We start from the raw sequence: 12,957 nt of genomic DNA, 5'->3' as shown, positions 1-12,957 counted from the left end.
TCGATTACCAAAACGGAAATCTTTGGGGTCAGCCGCTTTTGCCTTCCCCAGCCACCGTCAACCATATAAGCGGGCAGCAGCAGCACAAGCGGCCATCCCCGGCCACCGTCAACCATTCGCATGCAGCAACCGAATTTGTACACTGCAACAGCTAAAGCTGTGTTTTCCATTCATTTGGAGGGGAAGGGCGGTCAAAGAAAAAAATAAATAAATAAATAAATAAGACACGATTGTGAATACATTGCATGCGGAACAGAACGTTAACGCTGACTGAGATCAATCTTTTGAGAGAATCCGCTGCTTGTTCTGCAGCCACCAGATAAATTGGCTCCAATGAGCCAACCGAGAAGATTAACCATACTACCACACAGTAAGTACATCGCCCATGGTGTCCACACTAGTCTACCAAGAAAAAGTATATATACCCACAAAAAGTTGAGGCGGCAGATGGAAAGGTCATCTTATGCTCCAAAGAACTCTTCCGGAACGTAAAATTTCAATCCCACCACCTACAGTGCCACAAGCAAAACCCACAATCAGTAAATCATACAACTTATTATGCCAAAAGCAAGAGTAAAAATATGTTTTATGCCATCTTCAATCAGACTATACCTGTTCAGGAACACGAAATATACACAAAAGGTCAAAAATACTACTCCCAAGTCACACAACTGTGTAATCATTCAGCAAGTGCTTCCACTCACATTTTGTTCTTTCCTTTCCAGTTGAGGTGTTACATTTGAGTTTTAAATAGTTGGAGCCAAGTCCAACTCAAAGCTTCCTATAAACCTTCATTTGTCCAACAAAAAAAAAAAAATCTTGCAATTGGTCCTGTTTTGGAAAAGGAAGATGAGAAAAAGTGACACATGTTAGAAAGCACCTATCCATCCTAACATAATGCACCGCAAAAAAAAAAAAAAATATATATATATATATATATATATATATATATATATATATATATATATATATATATATCTTGGAATTGGTCTTGTTTTCGAAAAGGAAGATGAAAAAAAGTGACACAAGTTAGACAGCTCATTTCTTCCCCCTCCCCCACCCCCACGCCCCCCAAAAAAAGTAATAATAATAATAATAATAATCCCAACAAATATAGCATCTACTTCCAGAATAAAGGATATACAATTGGTCACTATAACTTGAATTGGTGTTGCTTTCTTCTTAGGTTCTTGTAGTTTCTAACAGAGAGTAAACATGAAATTTTAGTGGCTTTGCTTCCAAGACTAAATAGAAAAAGATAATAAATATCATATCTGATAATGTACAACATTTACGGATATGAGATCAAGGAACAAGACAGTATATGCACACATTTGACGCAAGTTGCTGGAAACAATGGATTCTTTTAGTTTAAAAAAAAAAAGGAGAGAACTTAGCACCTCAATTGCATCATCATTGACCATAACCAACATAACTTGTTTATAAGCCATGTTACCCAGGTTGAGCAAGGTTACATGTCTAGAAAAATCAATTGTGGGTTTGGAATTTTGACATCAATATTAAAATGACAGTTTGAGTTTACAGCTATATCTGACACATCTCTAGCGAACCAAGTTCCAGTGGTATCAAGTGCCACCCTACTGTAAAGATCAATAAGCATTTATTATTTGAAGATGTCAACTAGTTTAGTTGATATGAGGCTTTCGACGTTGGATGGTAAGGTCATAGGATCATATCTCATATTCACCCCATACTCTCTACACTAAAAAAGAGTGTTTAATTTGTAGCAAGGAACTTCCGACATCAAATTGCAAATTTAACAATTAGTAAAAACTTCACCATGAAACATAGTGACAATGTCAGAGATAATGTACAAAAAGCCATAAATATTATATAAGCTCTATATATGAATATTTTAGTTGTTTAATTATGCCAATAAAGAATTATTTACCATTAGGAATCTACCATCATCAAAGAAAAAAAAACTATGTTATGAAAAAGCTGTCTAAAACATTGATTTGTTCTAATTAAAAAATAAAAAACAGTAATTTTGTTCCAGATTAATTATGGAAGCAAAACTTTTAGACCGAGGAATGAGAAACAATCAAATTACCTTGGCAAATTTTATATCTGCATCACTGTGATCATTAGTTCTTCCTGCTGCATCACCAACATAAAAGGATCTACAGCATAAGCCAATAACATTAATTACAAAGAGTAAGCAAGGTACTGTGACCAAATAGCTGAAAGAAGTGTTTGAAGCTTTAAAGCAAATTTTCTGTGATTATTATTAACAGCTGACCTTCCTATGTGGAAATGTGCAGGATGAAGAGGGTGAAAAGTGAGATTAGAAATGATGATTTTACCTACAAGGTTATAGCATACATTGCAATAGCATGATTTTAAAGAGTATAACCTAGTTTTGAATATAATGTATTAAATGTAATCCTAAGTAAAAATTTCACATTACTGAAATGAAGAATTCAAGGTCATAACAAGTTCAGACAAATAACTGATCCATGTCGACTGCAATGCTAGAATTGAAGTGTTCCTCCATTAGTTTCCACATTCCTGGTTGTGGTTTCCGAAAAGGATCATCAGTCCCATCCTTGTTCTTCCCCAGCCCACAAGCGATAAATACCTGAAAGAATATATGAAAAGTATATCAAAAACAACATTATAAGTTTTGGAAATGCCAGAGGCGTAACTGGAAAACATTCCCTATTTTACAGCTAATTCACAGACAATGACTTTGACACAGATAATCTTTATGTGCAGCAGTGCAGGACTAAATAAAAGGCTGTGATAAATAATAGAGAAACACAGAGCTTTCAACATCTAGAAGCAACAAGATTGATCAAACACTACACAAAAAAGTGAACAATCAAATCAAGGTCAAGCACCTGAATTGGTACTTTAACACACTTGATGAAGTTTTCAAGCCGTCCTATTTTGGACTCCACTGCTTGTTGTCGCTTGTTCTTCCAACGCTCAATATTGGATTCATTGGTAAAAATAACCTATTGATGAAGCATGGAGTTAACTGGATAACCATGTTTTCATCACTAATATGAAATATAACATATAGATGCTATAATCCATAACAATCAAAGAAAAAACACATCTTTCGTTACTGAATGTATCAAAAACAACCCCTCGACAGTAGATACATATGGACAATATGAGGAAAAACATAGACAGACCAGCTTGTAGCCCCCCTTATATAGTTCTTGCAATTTCTCTGGAATTGATGGATACATAAGAGACCAAGCATCAGGACCAATTCTGCACCAGAAGTGATTATTAAGTTAGACATCTGTTCTGTTGGTTGAAAAATAAAGCATTGGTGGGGCCAGTGTGATCTGTGCAGAAGAGATGCATGCAGAATTGTAGACACAGACACAATCATGAATACCGTGATAGACAAGAAGAAAATAAAAGAAAAGCAGTGACATGTACAAGGTCTCAAATGACCAAAAGTTATGCCAGCATTGAGATCTTTTCAAACCCAAAACTAAGCAAGCATGGCTCCTTAGATCATAAACATTTTAGTTCATATCCTAGACTACATATGTAAATATGTCAGCAGATGAGTTACATGTAACATCATCATAACAACTAGCCCTAGACTTCAAGAACCATAAAAAAGTACGTAGCCCAACTGGACACTTCAATGAATTTTTGGATAAGAGAAAAGAAGGGTTTGCAATATGAATTTTCTTATAAGCATATTTCAGGCAACACAAGTTTTGATTAAGCATCTTCCTTTTGTAAAGTTTCTTTCCCGTTCCTTGTTTCCCAATTCCCTATTTACTTCATAATTGAGATTTCACGAGTAACATATATAGATATTCAGAAGTATTTCACGAACCATAAAAAGGTAGATAACCAAACTAGACACTTCAATGACTTTTTGGATAAGAGAAAATAAGGCTTTGCAATATGAATTTTTCAATGATTTAAAAAGGCGCTTGGGTGAGGTGAGGCAAGGCTAGAGCGCCTCACACAAAAGTCATGCAACACACTTCAGTGAAGCATCGCCTGGGCGCTTGCCTGAACCTAGGTGCCAGGCGCCTCGGGCGAGCACCTAGTTGAAGCAAAGCAACCGAATCAGATGATCAACTTTGGTTCAGTTGAATAGTAGCTTAATTGGTTTGATTGAACCAACTAACCAAAACAGTAAAACCCCAACCCCACCTCCCCCCCATATGACCCGAACCCATAAACCCTACTTCGCCACCTTGACTCACCTTTCCTCCCACCGTTGCCTTCGTGCACATGCAGCTGCCTCCACCGCTGATGCATAGGTTTGACGCTTCCTCTACCACCGACGGATGAGTTTGAAGGTCTAGCTTTTGTGTCTAGTTCCCTCCGCCGCCGCTGCCACTGTCTGAAGCTTTGCCCGTCGCTACTGCCACCGTTCGCAACTTCCTCCATCATCGCTAGCATCGTTTGAAAGTTCCTCCATCACCGCCACCCTCTTCTTCCCCACCTTCCACTGTCGACGACTCTTTTCTCCCCCTCTAACTACTATTAATAGTGGATTAAATATTGTTAATGGTAGATTGTTAATCTTTAACTGATATTAAAATCATTATTAAGTGGTAACTACTGTTACCATATAGTAGTCCCTATTTAGCACTTTTAATCATATTTATCAATTGTATTATATATTTTTATATTTTAATAGTTTAGAATGTCTTGCTTCACACGGCCGGGTGTGAGCGCCTAACGCCTTGAGTATTTTGGGACCTTGGAATGCCTTGCTTCGATTGTATTATATATTTTAATACAATTGTATTATATATTTTTTTATATTTTAATATTTTAGAATGCCTTGCTTCACTCGAGCGGATGCCCAGGTGAGCGCGCACGTCGAGCATTTAGGGACCTTGACGTCTTTTAGCGCCTAACGCTTTTTAAAACACTAAAATTTTCTAATATGTATATTTCAGGCAACACAACAAGTTTTGATTAAACATCTTCCTTTTGTAAAATTTCTTTCTCGTTCCTTGTTTCCCAATTCCCTATTTCCTTCATAAATGAGACTTCGCAAGTAACATATGCAGATAGTCAAAAGTATTTCAGCGAAATAGTATATCATGTACCAAATTTATTAAACTATGACAATTTAATAAACACTTCAATGAACTAGGAGTTAGCTGTTGCAAAAATAAACTCTCTGATGAAAGAGAAGCTAACTATTTATATTTCATACCTTTTCACAGATGTATTCACAAGACAACCATCAAAATCAAATGCAGCAATTCTTTCTGAATCATGGAAGCCATCTTCCTAGCAGTACAAAATTTAACGTAACTCATACAGTATTTGGTCCAAACCTCAGGCCACATTGCATAAAAAAAAATTAACGATAGAGATGGATATCATGCATCGTATTTTAAAAACCAAAACCTTATGATGAATGTCAAATATAAATCACCGAATTTCAATGTGCATTGTGCATAAGAACCCTTTTTTTTTTGTCAAGGCAACAGATTTGTAATTCATATCCAATATACACATACCTTCTCATTAAAAATTATTGTCCTAAAGGCTATCCATTTTGGTGGTAGTGTGGCATCCTGGAATAAAACGAAAAACAGAAACTTACAGTTTGCTGACTGCAAGTGATACATATTATAAACAAAAAACACTTTATTTATAATGAATGCATGGATATGAAAAACAGATACAATCATCATTATCCATGCCTTCCAGTAAAAGAGAAAAAAATATCAGAGAGTGAGAAAAAAAAGTAAAAAAAAAGAATACCTTGTACCTATCTTTGGTGTCAGAAATATGAAAATCCATCTGTAGGAAATTGTGTTTTGCATTTACAGATAGATGAGAACCAGCCTGAAAAGCGGTACTTTGTATCAAAATCAATATCACATGAGTACCATGTTCTCCATCGGTGAAGAATGAGAACAAAACGACATGAAAACGGGTATCTATGATGCAGGAAAAAGTGCATATCAAAAGTCCAATTCAGCATGCCTGGCCTAGTATATCTAATGCAAAATCATCTGGCTTCAAAGCCCATCACATTCATCACCTACTAACAGGGAAAGAAGATGTTATGCCTGTTATCAGCTGCAGATTTCAAGCACCTGTTTAATTTTCGTTGTAATAATTTCATAAGGAATTAGAAGAGAACAATGGTCTTGCATTTTTAAAGGTTCTCAAACTAAGAACCCAGTTAATGACTTGATCAATAACTCTGCTTTTCTATGGTTCATTCTAAAAATCTCCAATGTTGATCTAAAAGTACTTTATTTGGAATTAACTACAACATTGCTACTTTGCTGTAGTTGTATTCTAATCCTATAACTATGTATGTGTCTTCATGTGGTCTTGTAATGCTTTAATATGCCTCGTTGTCTCAGGTATATGCTCATGTTTTCCCTCACATTCTTTCCTCCACATATGCCGCTTCTCCTTCTGATTGCACTTCTGTGTTACCAGAAAATATAGTTTCCAGTATAAGTATGTAGTTTAACTGGAATTAAAGGTACTTATGCATTTTATTGAATTGCAAATATGCCCTCTAGTATAATCTTCAAAAGGATTCTGGTAGCTTAATTTCATATACATGAAAACACTCATAAGATATAAAGATAACCATGATCAGGAACTTCGTTGGTTAACATTAGAATTACAAGAAATTACCATACAGACTTCAAGAATGTAAAGTTCCCCCTCTGAAAGAGCATTCAAAGAGACAAATAAACTTATAGGAAAACCAATTTGGTGAAAAATTTTACCAGTACACATTAAGAACAACATGAGAGTTAAACATACTAAAAACTGTCAAAGAAAATACAAGCCAAAATTGGGCTCTTTTTCCATGGAGCATAGTACCACTAGGCACAAACATATTTAGTCAAGTGATCTATCACTACAATCTAGCTCAGTAGAAAAGCAGATCTACCTTTTGTCCCTCTGGTCTCTCTTCCACCAAATCTTCACTCCCAGCTTCATCCGCAATGCAGATCTTAAAAGGAGAGTCGAGGCCAAGTTAAAGTCAAAACAACAATAGTTATTTCAGATGAATAGGAGAATAACTTAACCTTTGGTTTCTTTGAACTCTTTGCCTCCATCTTCACATATGCACCACGACATCTTTTATGGACCTATGAGAGTAATGATAAATCAACCTAAATTAAATAATGAACAAGCTTTCTTCAATAAACCAAGCATCATACAATTAAATTGTTTCATTTGGTAGTATCTATCTCAATTATACAGTAATGCAGCCAAACTAATCTAGATACAGAACAAAACATAAGTAGAACACTAGAACAACCATAGAGAAAGGCAGCAATGTGAAGAGGTAATCAAAGAACGAAGTTTACATAATCAGAATTTTGTCAACATCCTTGAATCAGAACTGCCAGCCAAGATGAATACCAAAAATTGTGGTATTCATGAAAATTGCCAAATTCTACAAGTTTTTTGCATCATACAAGACTCGTGAGATCTATAAGGATTCTCAGACACACAGCAAAATGCCAAAGCATTCTCTAATTTATCAAACTTCAAAATGAAAGATAATTCAGCGTTATCAGATTAAGACAGTAGTAATCATGGAAAACTCCCAACCAGATGAGACACATGCAAGCACGCACGCCTCTAAACAGATAAGGGAAAAGAAAGAACATAGATTAGCGCTTATCAGGAATCAGCAACTAAGCATCTTCAAAACCCTTATTCTCTGTCCAGAGTCCGACATGAGTTGTTTTTTTCTTTAGCGCCAAGCGCCACTTTCTCCACTCTCAGTCCACTTTGTTGAGTGGTGATTTCGAATACAATAAATATTTAAATCTTGAGCACGTCTTTAGCTTGAACAATGATCCTTACCTCTTCAGTTATTTGGTTTGATGATGCGGAAGGCTCCAGCTTCCTCAATGCGTCCTTTTCGTGGTCCTGAATCACCCACAAAACCCAAAATGTAAGGGGGGAGCCGAAGAAGATAACAGTGGAAAGTCGCGGTAGGCAATGCATCTTAGACGTGGCGGGACCTTCAAAGATGAAAAGCCGACGATCTCGTCGGCGGCGGCAAGGGCGAGGGACGCGGCCGGGAAGCAATCAACGTGGAACCAACGGACGAGATCGAACCCACGCGGGTCATTGGCCGAGGAGCCGAGCCGCAGCGCGCCGGCCGCGATCGCCTTACTGCAGCTCTTGCACGAGGACCGGCCGGACTTGGCGTACTCCGCGACCACCTTGGTCGGCGCCATGAGAGGTCGCGAGGCGGGGATCAGGAAGAGGACAGCGTTCCGACGAAAGGGGGGCAAGGAGGAGAGGGAGAAGCGCAAGGACATGAACAAAGAGGGGTCGGTCGACCACTAGGGCTACACCACGGTCATCGATGCGGCCGACGGTTCTCGGGATATTTATTGGAGCAAGAAAGGCGTTTCTTTATGATCCCTGCCGAAAATGCCGAGTGAGTCACAAAGATTCCCCGTTGGAACATTAATTTTCATTTTTATATATTATATAATTATTTTATTAATCCAATTGATTGCATCAAGGTCGTAGCACTATGGTGGTGAGTATTCTGGTCCGTCACGCGGGTTGCTCGGGTTCGATCCCCGGCAAAGGCGTTTCCTTGTATTCTTACTTTTTTTTTTCTTGTTGACTTTGACCACAATTGTGGGCCTTTATCTCCTTGGTCAAACGAGGAGGTTTTTGGTCGTCTACGTTTGGCCATGGCCGTCATCCCGCCTTGATTCCACTCTCTTCGACTCCATCAGTTACCTCATCGTAGCCATCCGACTGTGCAGCCACATACTCCAAGGTCCGTTTCCAGCGTCGACGAGTTCACCATAAGAATGTCGTTAAGCTGTGCCACTGCGACTCGCTCGGTGGGCATGTCGAAGGCAGGCCGACACATCACTGAGGTCGCAGGGGAGAAGACGTGAGTGTGCAGGTGGAGCTCGGCGGCTCCGCTGAGCACGTCGCTGCAGAAGAAGTCTAACACAGGAGTGGGAGTCGGGTTGATATGATCGATTTTGATCATTAATCTTATTTGATGAAATCGTTTCATCGTTATTGACTTGGGTTTAACAAAGAAATATTTCCCTCGAGTATCATTGTAATGCATCATATTCAGTAGATTCCTCGTTATCTCTATAAGCGGACATGAAGTATCATCCCATAGATGTTGATTGAACTATATATGTCGAGTTTCGATGGAATGAATATGATAATTACGTATATATATATATATATATATATATATATATATATATGTAAACTGCAGAAATGGGAAATTATTTCATGTGTTCGTCGAATCAAACATTGAGTTGGGAGTTCGGGATGTATTTATACAGCACACAGCGTAAGCGAGCATGTGAGTAATACATGCGTACATTTTATCGATCGATGTTTACAGTAGGGGTTCAGAACCTGGTGAGGAATTGGATCTGCTTGAGGAGAGGGGTGAGAGCCTCCATTAGCTTCTCGCAGGGATGGTTGTGGATGCCTTCGTACGTGGTGACGACGATGCTCGTGTCCTTGGAGAGACGTTGGACCTGCTTCTTCACGTTGCACGTGTGGTGGGTGCACCGGTAGTAGCTTCTTCATCCATGCAATCAATCATGTGGTTCATGTGAAAAAGAGAGAAGATAGAAATCCATGCATATGTACAGCAGAATGTTATGTTGAGATTTCTCATATAATTTACAAGGGTTAATAATAGAGTGTTAGAGCAGTGATACAAACCTCCATCCTTGGATTAAACTGTGAATAGGTAAATATAAATTGATAAACCTAATCATAAATTTTGTTTAAAAAAAAGAAAAAAAAAAAAAAACTTGCATTAGTGTTATTGTAAGGGATCCTACATACCATACCACCTGTGACAAGAAATCATCGAAAATACAATCGGATAGATTCTTCTACGTAGGAAAGTAGTATGTGGAAATGATGAAAATCGAAAAGATTTTCCTCTCTTTTTCTCTATAATTTCTACTAACATCGAGTTAGTAGGTGTAGTCAGCTCCAAGAAAGGGGAACGACCTTCCAATCTATGGATGAGGGATTAATTATCCCCCTTTTAACTATTATTTATTTGGGTAAAAAAAAAAGACATGATATATTGAGAAGCCTACGATAGATTCCACAGGGACATACTTCACATCTGCACAAATATTTTTATTATGCCAACAACTACAAATGGAAGGAAATGAACATGAGGTTTTGGTAATAAATCCTCTAAAAGTAGAAATATTTGCTGAACATTATGTATTTTCTTTTCAGTTGTTCAAAATTTATTTGTTTGTCAATTCAAAAAGAGAAAAATAAAATAATAATAATTACTAATTTAAAATTCCTGTTCTTCATCACCTTTCTCTCTAAATTTTAAACTTTTCCACAAAGCCATAAGTGGTATATTTTGTAATATAATTCCACCTAATTAGTTATTGGGATTCCATTTTGTTTACATTCCAACAAGCTTTGAATGTATGTCTCACTAGCCCACTGTTAATTGGCAGCATATGCTTCCCTTAATTGACCACCATTCTCCCAAAATATATTAAGATTGGAGATAGAAATAAAGAGAGTTTGCGCTTGTGAACGTATTATAATATTGCATTAGCAACTAGAAAATTATTTGCAAATGTTAGATGATAACACAATGGGTTTGATCTGACTGAGATTAGTACAAGGATTAGGCACACACTAATGTAGGTTGTGCAGATTGAGATGTCATGCATGCAGCTTAGCTTAAAGATGAATAACAGCAACTCATATTCTTCTCTAATTTTGATGGATATATAGCATCATTCAGTTAAACCTAATGCATGCTATTATTAATGTTCAACTCTGGCACTGTAGTTTGAGTAGTCATGCTATTATTAGTGCATATGTTGTTTAATGCACGATTCATTGTTTACATTGTTTATAGGTCCTAATAATCAAACCATAAGCAAGCAGTTTCTGAATAAAGATTAGGATAATTGACAAGCAAAGTTAAGAGAATATTCTAAGATTAAAAGAATGAATTAAAAGTTGGAAAGAGACACGTGAAATATATTGAATTTGACTCACAACTTAATAAACTTTAAATTCATGTATGTTAATTTGATTAGTTCCATATTTATTGTGAAATAGAGTGGAATCATATTTATTGTGAAGTAGTTCTGTAGTATCGATATACTTCTTGTTAGAATTTCCAAGAATTTTTGGATTTATAATATAAATTAAATTATTTGGAAAACAAGGGTAATTCAGAAGGGAAAAAAGCTCGAGTCCTTACGATTTTTTAGTTAGTCTATAAATACCCCATACATCTTTGCATCTTGTAAGGGGAGGATGTAACATAACACCTTTGAGTGCTTCCCTTTTTTTTGTTCTTTCTTATAAATACAGCGAGCTAGAGAAATTCTTTAGGATCTTCGTGAGAGATGATTTGTAATTTGATTTAGATATTAACTCAAGGAAACTTATAGTTTGATTTTACCTATTGTGAATCGAATGTTTTGATTTGGGTTCTATTATTGCTTTTAGAATCTTTAAACTAGATAATGAAACTCATTTCAATCTCTAAAGACCATCTGAACTGCAACACATTCATGCATGCAATGAAAGATCAATCAGCATCAGCATGCAATGGTTAATTAAGAGGCCCAACCCACTGATACTTCCATGTTGAATTAAGAACTCAAAACCTTGTGGTTTCAAGAGAACGGAAACCCTAATTTCCCTTCTTCTTACTTTAAACTGGGATTTCTTTTGGTTGATGAGCTTTAAAGGTTGCAGTTCTTCTGCCACTCATCAAGAACGAAGGCTTGCATGGTGAACTGGATCAGCTCTCACCTGGGATATGCACTGTTCTTGACTGCCTTCTGTCCATACTTCCGCCAGCGATACCCATCATTGAGGATGTCATTCGGGCTCTTCGTCTGGAACGCAAACCTCGGCCGGCCAACCTTCTTCCCCCTCCCACCGGAGCCGCCCTTCCCGTTCTCCCTGTCACCACCAGCTCTGCTCCCGCTCCCCCTTCCCACCGTCAGCTCCGTCACGGCCACTGGCGCCGCCGCCGCCTGCTGCTGCTGCTGCTGCAACACCTGGAACAACGAACCCAAGTCAACGCCCCAAGTCAACTCCGGAGGTGGGAACGGCGCAGGTTGCCCCACGTAAGGAGGAGGACACAGAGTGGAGCCCGAGGCTGGCGGTGCGAGCTGGGCTTGTTCTTCATCCTCCAAGCTCTCCATCGAAGACTGCTGCATCAGAGCAACCCATGGATGATTTATAGAGGAGAGGATTGGTGGAGAGAGAGTTTGGGAGTTGGGAAGAGGTTGGGGACGCGTCAACCACAACATCGATCCCAGTGGACGACAGGAGATGCATCCAAGGAGACGATGAAGGAGAGATGGAAGCAGCGGTGTCCCAACTGTCCTCATGTCAGCTCAACTGCCATGCCCACTTACCCATTACCTCCTCCTTTGGTTTACTTAAACTACAGCTAAGATCAGTCCCTGTCATCATCTCTTCTTCCTCCTGCTTCCTCTTCTAATGAATGAATGTACAGCTTGACCTTTAAGCTACCAAAATACCATTGATGTTAACGCCATACAACTAGTGATATGCATATGTATGTGATGTGTGTAGTGTGCATGGAATGACAGATGGGAGTACGTGTCGTTCACCTAAAGTTATCAACCCCACCACGCCATCACAAGGTGTGATGTGGGTCGTTTGAACGAGTCAGCTTTGGACTTGGTGTTGATGATGAAGAACCGCTGGAAGCTAATGGTTGCAGACGAGGAAAGCGTCGGTGATGCCCATTTCAGTTCGATTAAACGCTCGCTCTCGAGTTAAAGTTATGACACGTAGAGTCTCACATGCAACGTGGATTTGCCATCTGATAAGTATATTACTATCCATTTTAATTTGAATCTGCGTATATTATTATCAATTTTAATTTAAATATTTTGATTAATAATTTAAATATATCTATTTTAATTTAAATATTTTGATTAATGA

General features: G+C 38.0%; 2 protein-coding genes across 9 annotated transcripts; both read right to left on the bottom strand.

The window, feature by feature from the left end:
* Positions 1-191: 191 nt before the first annotated feature.
* On the bottom strand, positions 192-8,398 carry LOC135586616 (polynucleotide 3'-phosphatase ZDP-like). Of its 7 annotated transcripts, XR_010514367.1 has the most exons (13): positions 7,986-8,398; positions 7,825-7,890; positions 7,035-7,097; positions 6,896-6,958; positions 5,737-5,820; positions 5,490-5,546; positions 5,180-5,256; positions 3,165-3,246; positions 2,865-2,981; positions 2,475-2,602; positions 2,264-2,327; positions 2,075-2,144; positions 192-509 (listed from the first exon to the last, which is right to left on the bottom strand). XR_010514367.1 is itself a non-coding variant. In XM_065188089.1 (12 exons), exons 1-12 carry the CDS (start codon positions 8,286-8,288, stop codon positions 462-464), a joined length of 1,158 nt encoding a protein of 385 aa, XP_065044161.1. In that variant the 5' UTR covers positions 8,289-8,398; the 3' UTR covers positions 192-461. The 7 variants fall into 7 exon arrangements, 6 of the variants coding, with proteins under 6 accessions (XP_065044161.1, XP_065044165.1, XP_065044164.1 ...); XM_065188089.1 differs by lacking the exon at positions 2,264-2,327; XM_065188088.1 differs by lacking the exons at positions 192-509; positions 2,264-2,327 and adding an exon at positions 598-831.
* An 834-nt stretch (positions 8,399-9,232) lies between these two features.
* Positions 9,233-12,402, bottom strand: LOC135676664 (probable WRKY transcription factor 56). Of its 2 annotated transcripts, XM_065188081.1 has the most exons (3): positions 12,108-12,402; positions 11,788-12,038; positions 9,233-9,546 (listed from the first exon to the last, which is right to left on the bottom strand). In XM_065188081.1, exons 1-3 carry the CDS (start codon positions 12,372-12,374, stop codon positions 9,369-9,371), a joined length of 696 nt encoding a protein of 231 aa, XP_065044153.1. In that variant the 5' UTR covers positions 12,375-12,402; the 3' UTR covers positions 9,233-9,368. The 2 variants fall into 2 exon arrangements, with proteins under 2 accessions (XP_065044153.1, XP_065044152.1); XM_065188080.1 differs by having other exon boundaries at positions 11,788-12,402.
* Between the last annotated feature and the right edge of the window lie 555 nt (positions 12,403-12,957).

The sequence above is a fragment of the Musa acuminata genome, chromosome BXJ1-6 (genome assembly GCF_036884655.1).
Source record: "Musa acuminata AAA Group cultivar baxijiao chromosome BXJ1-6, Cavendish_Baxijiao_AAA, whole genome shotgun sequence".
Lineage (NCBI taxonomy): Eukaryota > Viridiplantae > Streptophyta > Magnoliopsida > Zingiberales > Musaceae > Musa > Musa acuminata.
Note: the sequence above shows the minus strand (reverse complement) of the source record. Positions and strands in the feature narration are given on the sequence as shown.

Bases quoted from the DNA above. Each gene is read 5' to 3' on its own strand.
- LOC135586616 (XM_065188088.1), bottom strand. From the start codon at position 8,288: ATGTCCTTGCGCTTCTCCCTCTCCTCCTTGCCCCCCTTTCGTCGGAAC. The intron at 5,821-6,895 runs GTAGATCTGCTT...ACCGCTTTTCAG, and splicing joins AGAGACCAGAGGGACAAAAG to GCTGGTTCTCATCTATCTGT. The intron at 5,257-5,489 runs GTATGTGTATAT...TTGTACTGCTAG, and splicing joins CAATAATTTTTAATGAGAAG to GAAGATGGCTTCCATGATTC.
- LOC135676664 (XM_065188080.1), bottom strand. From the start codon at position 12,374: ATGAGGACAGTTGGGACACCGCTGCTTCCATCTCTCCTTCATCGTCTC. The intron at 9,547-11,787 runs GTGAGAGCTGAT...GCATGGATGAAG, and splicing joins AAGAACAGTGCATATCCCAG to AAGCTACTACCGGTGCACCC.